At 42.3% G+C, this 6,949-nt stretch overlaps 1 protein-coding gene across 4 annotated transcripts; it reads left to right on the forward strand.

The window, feature by feature from the left end:
- Positions 1–3,344: 3,344 nt before the first annotated feature.
- Positions 3,345–6,614, forward strand: LOC125529370 (malate dehydrogenase [NADP], chloroplastic). Of its 4 annotated transcripts, none has more exons than XM_048693783.1 (13): positions 3,345–3,549; positions 3,706–3,792; positions 4,199–4,283; positions 4,478–4,659; positions 4,944–5,014; positions 5,102–5,192; positions 5,289–5,363; positions 5,453–5,554; positions 5,643–5,765; positions 5,847–5,915; positions 6,000–6,068; positions 6,169–6,222; positions 6,328–6,614. In XM_048693783.1, exons 1-13 carry the CDS (start codon positions 3,442–3,444, stop codon positions 6,379–6,381), a joined length of 1,170 nt encoding a protein of 389 aa, XP_048549740.1. In that variant the 5' UTR covers positions 3,345–3,441; the 3' UTR covers positions 6,382–6,614. The 4 variants fall into 4 exon arrangements, with proteins under 4 accessions (XP_048549740.1, XP_048549741.1, XP_048549742.1 ...); XM_048693784.1 differs by having other exon boundaries at positions 4,214–4,283; XM_048693785.1 differs by having other exon boundaries at positions 3,512–3,532.
- The last annotated feature ends 335 nt before the right edge of the window (positions 6,615–6,949 follow it).

The following is a 6,949-nucleotide window of genomic DNA, read 5'->3' on the forward strand; positions in this document are numbered from 1 at the left end:
GGGGCGGCGCAATTGTGGGTGCGTGGGGGGGCGGCCGCCCCGGGTAAATGTTTCGTACCTAGGGTACCCACCCTACTACTTTGCCTGGCAGACACCATGGGAGCGAGAGTGAGGAGATTCTGTCGTAGTCTGAGGTCGACTCGAGCAGGAAGACGAGACAAAGAAGATAACGGTTCGTTAGATGGGCCAGCGAGAAAGTCATAGAAAATCTGGAATCGGTAGTAAAGGCCCAACAGAATAAGAGCCCGTTATTTTTTCCTTTGAGAGTTGATGTTCCCTGTTGCAAAAAAAGAGAGAGTTAAAGTTGAGTTAGATGGGCCATCGATCGGAAAAACAGATCAGGGCATCAAGCGATCACGCCTCCATGCACGCCGCCCCGCTGAGTCCCACCGATGGCGCTCCATGGAGAGGGGTCCCTCTGTTCGTGCTACTCAGGGAGCCGTACACACAGGAGATGATTTCGTCACCGCCACCGCCAAATGGCCCGCTCAAAATTACAATCGAGGCAAACAAATAGCAGGTTCTTCCACTCTCCCCCAATCTTCTACTCTTGCGTTCTAGGTTTCAGTTTCGTCTCACTTGACCTACTTCCTGAAAATTGGATACTGAAAAGAGAATTGTTGGGATTGAAGACCAGAAAATTGTTGACCATTTCCATGGCATAAGGAACCCTGGTGGGCATCTACAAAATCCTCTTCATATAACTACTCCCTCCGTTCCGAATTACTTGTCTTGAATTTGTCTAGATACGGATGTATCTAGACTCATTTTAGTGCTAGATACCTCCGTATCTAGACAAATCTAAGACAAGTAATTCGGAACGAAGGGAGTATAACTTAGTGGTAAATGTGTGTCTTATCTTTAGTTTGACAAGTGTCATTTTGTATAGACTTTTTTAACGTTCCTAGTTCTTGAAATTGAAACTGCTTTCAAAATCCGTTTCGAAAAAAAACTGCTTGGAAAAGTAACTGTGTTGATCGTCTTGTCTGAATGCATATTACTACTTCGCCAATTACTTGGGTTACCTGTCTTTGTTTGATTGCATTGTGTCTTCAATTATTTGTTTCCTTTAAAAGTTTGCCCCGGGTAACTCCAAATCCTAGATCCGCCACTGTTCCTGCCATTGCCTAGCGCTAAATAATCAAATGAATTAGGTACGGTCACCATTCTCGCTCAACTACATGCATACATCTTAATTTTACCTAGTTATGTTTGTCCAAATTGTATGGCTAGGGTTTTCAAATTTCAGGGTATTAGATTTGAGAATCAGGTTGCTGTGATTAATAAAATTCTCCTAGTGATTCACATCTATTTGGATTATTTATCGACCAAGCTTGATAGCAGTAAGCACTAATGGCAAGTAAATCCACAATATGTACTACTACATGGTTTTGTTTCTTCTGTACGTAATCAAGATATATCGTTCTATGTCGCCGTTTGTTGTTTTTATTGGTTGGAGTTCTTATGCTTTATTGTTCAACTTTATAAAATCAAATAGTATTTCAAGAGGAACACTTCATTTTGGTTAAAAAATTATATCGATGGACATTTTTAGTTGTTGACTGTTAATTTTATGTATATTACTGCTTTTTATCCACCGTGTAGTGTGTACACATGGACACCGGGAAATTTTTATTCTGGGTCCGCCCCTGGTTGGAGAGCGCCGAGGCGGAACTGGAGAAGGCGAAGGCAATAGCCAGAGCTTCAGTTCTCTGGGCTCACGGCTGGACATGGGGGACGGGCACTGGCGATCATTTAGATTAGGTTTAGAGTAGATTTTAGTCCGATTTGTATGAAAAATGTAATCAATTTCATACGGTTTATATGAAAAATGTTTGAAATGTAATGAAGTTCGTCCGGCTATGTGAAATCCACCGTGGTTGCACGAATTTCGTCCGGTTAGTACAAATAGTTGTTGAAATGTATACGGGCAGCGTTTGATGGCGGCCTCCGGCATCAGTGTCCATGGACGAATGACAGAGCAAATTTACAGGTCAGCGTTGATGATGCCTCCCAGGCAGTGTACAGTTGATTTGTTTCCCTGAACTAACAAGTGTGTATATGCTTGGGTGTTTCCCCCTCAAAGAAAAAAGATACCCACGCCAATATACTGGCCCAGCTCCAAAGAAAACCTGCTCAGAAGGTAAAAACTTCATTTTCTCAAAAAAGAAGGCGTGCCGGGCAGGCGGGTCGCGAGCCATCGGATCTGGTACATCAAGTAGCCGAGCGATGCCTCCACCATTGCAAGTTGCAACAGGGGTCTTGTTGCAATTTTTTTTTGCAACATAAATTTTGTTGAAGATTTTTTGTTTTTGCAACCTCTTGCAACAGAGGTGGTGTTCCTGATTTTTTTTCTCAGACCAGGAGGCAGTCCACGGGACGGCAATGTCTTCCGGCTGCAGGCGGTGCAGAGGCTCGACTCGAGTGGCGCGAGCGGCAAACTGATCCATGCAGCAGCATGGGCGCCAGCAACGCGGGAGGAATGGCGAGGTGGCGGAGAAGGGGCGGGGATGAGGAGATCCGGGCAGTCGTGGCCATGCACGAGGATGGCAACTAAGCACTTGTAATATGAACACTAAGCATTTTGTTTTAGCATGGCAACTAAGCACATGTAATCCGGCAGGTAAGTACTATTCCCTTCGTCCGAAAATACTTGTTATCAAAATGGATAAAAAACATGTATCTAGAATTAAAATACATCTATATACATCCCTTTTTATCTATTTTGATGACAAGTATTTCTGGACGAAGGGAATACGTTTTTAGCATGACAACGAAGCACGTGTAATCTAGATGGTAAGTATAATTTAGCACTCCGACTAATCACTTTCTCTCCCACTTCTTATCCATGGCTGCTGCTCAAAGATTTGATGTCTAATGAAGTTGATGTGTTATGGAAGACACACATTGGTGAAGATGAAGGGAACAGAGTGGGGACGGTGAAAGCGAAGGGGACGAAGTGGGAGCGAATATGGAGCTTTTTTAGAACAAACTGCTATTATGAGGGCCCATGCAGCCTGCGCGTTCTGAACAGTGAACGGCTCGGACGTATATACGGTTTTGATGGTTTATTATTCTTGGTGCCCTGTACGGGAAGGCAGCCGCTGTGTAGTTCAGTCCAAGAAAAATAAGGAAAGAAAAGAAGGAAGGAAGAGAAGAGAAGGGAAAATTCCAGGACGAAAAGATATGCATGCATGACTTGTGTTGCAGGGCTGGGCACTTTCATGCTGCGCCCAGAAAGGAGCAAGAAATATTAAGTGGCACGGGCAAGCCCTTTCATGCTGCACCGAGAAAGGAAAAATAAATAAATAGCACGGCCTGGCAAGGTGGTGGCACAGATATATCTTCTCCCGTAACGTTGGACGCACACACAACTTCATCAGTCAGCACTAACAAAGACAACTCCGGCGGTCTTTCCCTTGTCCGGGGAAGCTTTCCACAATGTTAACACTGCAGATGAAAGACGCGCCCTTGATCCGTGATCCTCTTTCCCGCACAGGATGTGGACATGCTTCCCGCGGCGTCAATGGAGGTACACCGCCAATCTTGGTAATGCTTCTGCTGCACACAAAGACGTCGCTATTTTTGTTTTTCCTTGACAACATTCTGTTTACGATTCATCAGTGGATATTGATAGTTGGATGTGCTTAACTAATACAGAGCTGCTTGTATTAATCTGTGCCCCTCCTGTCAAATGGAACGCAGGACGAAAAGACCAGGCCCTGGAAGAAATTAGTGAACGTTTCTCTGACAGGTGCGGCCGGGAGGATATCGAATCATCTGCTATTCAAAGTAAGCAGCGCCGACTATATTCAAATTTTATCTATGTAGGGGTGTTGGCACTGTCAACAATTCTCCTGCTTTCATTGAAAATGCATAGAAAAGAATGTCTCAGTACTACTAGCAGTCATAATATTCTCATTTACCAGATGCAACGGCAGTATATTGATAGTGGCAAGTACTGCCATTCTACTGTTGCCACTAATGAGTACAGAGTCATGTGTTTCTGTTTTAGCCAATCTGACAACCGAAACTACCTGCTATATATGCACATAACTGATTATTACTTACATTTCTGCTGATGTACCATCTTTGTGTTCAATTACAATGCGAGTGACCATATTCTTGTCTTGAAATTTTGCGTCTAGCACATCTGAATATGGTAGTAGTGATCATTTATTGGACTAAATGTTTGTAGCTTGCCTCCGGTGAGGTTTTTGGACAGGACCAACCACTAGCACTGAAGTTATTGGGCTCGGAAAGTTCAGTACAGGCACTAGAAGGTAGCTTCACTCACTTATTGTCCTTCGCATTTGAGAAGCAACACCGATCCATCTTAATTTTCTAGTACATAATAGTACACATTTTGAACTACATTCCAAATTCCAATATTGCTGTACTCCCAGGTATAAATAAGTTACTGAGACAGAGCAATGTCTCCCTTCTTCCTGATGCTTTCCTATAATTACAACTCCAGGTGTAGCGATGGAACTGGAGGATTCATTGTATCCACTGCTAAGGGAAGTCAGCATCGGCATAGATCCTTATGTGATCTTCAAAGATGCAGATTGGGCCCTTCTAATTGGGGCCAAACCCAGAGGACCTGGAGTGGAACGAGCTGCCATACTAGATATCAATGGTCAAATCTTTGCTGAACAGGTTTCCTTTTGCATTCTTTTGCTCGCAAGAATCCTTTATGTGAAAGAGACAGATTATTTTCTTCGCAGGGAAGTATATCTCCAACTTTGACATTGAACTATGTGATTCCTTTGATACAAAACATGCGCCGTCCTCTCGCGTATTCTAGGGTCAAAAACTATGATTCCTTAGCATGAAACCTGCTAAAAAACTTGAACAGAAATCTGATTTTAACAGATATGTGAGTACACAAATGCTCACAGAATAGTTGTGTTGTTATTCTCTGAAATTTTGGATTGTCTCAGGGGAAAGCACTTAACGCTGTGGCATCTCGGAATGTGAAAGTCATAGTTGTTGGGAACCCCTGTAACACTAAGTATGGACAGGTTTTGTGGTTGCTAAGTGTGTTATTAATTTATCCTGTTACCATGTCTGACCTGGGGTATATGTATGCTTCTTTTAGTGCTTTGATCTGCTTGAAAAATGCTCCCAACCTACCAGCAAAAAACTTTCATGCACTGACAAGGTTGGATGAAAATAGAGCCAAGTTTCAGGTACTTGATGTTGAATCTTAATTATCTATGATGTGTTTCTGTTATTTAATTTCAACAAATCACAAGACTAATCTGTCATTCACAATGTTTTTGCAGCTAGCATTACAAGCTGGTGTGTTTTATGACAAAGTATCAAATATGACTATCTGGGGAAACCATTCAACAAATCAGGTGAAGATATGATTACAAACAACAAGGCTACTCCGTTTGTGCCTTCGTGGTGCTTTGGAGAACTGATTTGATGATTTCCATCTGAGTAGGTTCCTGATTTCTTGAATGCCAAAATTAATGGGAGGCCAGTAAAAGAAGTCATCAAAGATACAAAGTGGCTAGAAGAGGATTTCACTATAACAGTTCAAAGGGTACACACTGCTCCACATTTATCTGCAATTTGTCTATCATCTGGGACAACCAAGAGAATATTGTGTATTCATTCATATGGCTATGCAGCGTGGAGGTGTGCTCATCGAAAAATGGGGCAGATCTTCAGCTGCGTCAACCGCTGTTTCCATCGCCCACGCCATGAGGTCCCTTGTGACTCCTTCCCCAGAAGGGGACTGGTTCTCTACAGGGGTAATGCTTTCTACTTTAGGATTGTTCATTGTTTCTTTTGTTTTGGTGTACCACTGAAGCAAAGGCAATGCCCAACCATAGGTTTATACGACCGGAAATCCTTATGGCATAGCAGACGACCTCGTATTCAGCATGCCGTGTAGATCAAAGGTAAGATTTCATACTGAAATTCCCATTACTTTTCTTCTTGTTATTATACAACATCAGAATTTCACGATGACATTATTCATACAGGGTGATGGCGACTATGAACTAGTTCAAGATGTGGCAATGGACAATTTTCTCTGGGGGCGGATAAAAAAGGTAGTATTGAGTTGTAGGAGTAATGGATGATGATATGAGCATAGATAGAACACACACAATATAATGATTCGAATAACCGATCTTATAATAATTCCTCCAGAGTGAAGCAGAATTGATCGCCGAGAAAAGATGTGTTGCCCATCTTACAGGGGAGGTAAGTGATCTTGAAAAGTACTTAGTATCTTCTTGCAATGAAAGGAAAATGATGGGGAATTATGCTACAGAAATTACTAATGCTACATCTGTTCTTGCAATGTAGGGTAATGCATTTTGTGATCTTCCTGCGGATACAATGCTTCCAGGAGAGATGTAGTTCCACTGCTATCGGTCTTGCTAGCAATCTGCCAATGGCCACCCGTCTATGTTATTCTGTTATTAGAAGGGTGACAACATTCCCAACAGGAAGAACGATAGTTGCAAGAAACGACTGCCTGCAGGCTGTTGCAGCTATTTTCTTCTGTAATAAGCACGCAGACTTTTGTCGTGCACTAGTGTTTCAGGGACAAAATAAATGTGATTGAGAAATAAAAAATTTGCTTTCTATCATTTCTCTTAGTGTTTGCATGTTGATTAGTTTATTACTCCATCCGTTCGGAATTACTTGTCTCAGAAATGGATGTATCTAGACGTTCTAGATACATCCATTTCCGAGACAAGTAATTCCGAATGGAGGGAGTAGATGTGTGGCTATTGGTTTTGGGCGCTACAAAACATATTTGCACACGGCTTGAAATGAGTATAATACAATCCAGATATGACTGCCCAGATGCAGTATTGCACATCGATCTAATCTAAGACCCTGTGCTTAAGACTTTGTACCCAGCCACGATGATCCAAAAAAATCCGGTAAAATACTGACATTATACATTTAGTTACATCAC

Source organism: Triticum urartu, unplaced genomic scaffold, assembly GCF_003073215.2.
Source record: "Triticum urartu cultivar G1812 unplaced genomic scaffold, Tu2.1 TuUngrouped_contig_5556, whole genome shotgun sequence".
Classification (NCBI taxonomy): domain Eukaryota; kingdom Viridiplantae; phylum Streptophyta; class Magnoliopsida; order Poales; family Poaceae; genus Triticum; species Triticum urartu.

Excerpts from the sequence above, each read along its gene's own strand:
- LOC125529370 (XM_048693783.1), top strand. The coding sequence starts at position 3,442 with ATGTTAACACTGCAGATGAAAGACGCGCCCTTGATCCGTGATCCTCTT. Across the intron at positions 3,793-4,198 it reads CGAATCATCTGCTATTCAAA|CTTGCCTCCGGTGAGGTTTT; the intron begins GTAAGCAGCGCC and ends AAATGTTTGTAG. Across the intron at positions 5,193-5,288 it reads AAAATAGAGCCAAGTTTCAG|CTAGCATTACAAGCTGGTGT; the intron begins GTACTTGATGTT and ends ATGTTTTTGCAG.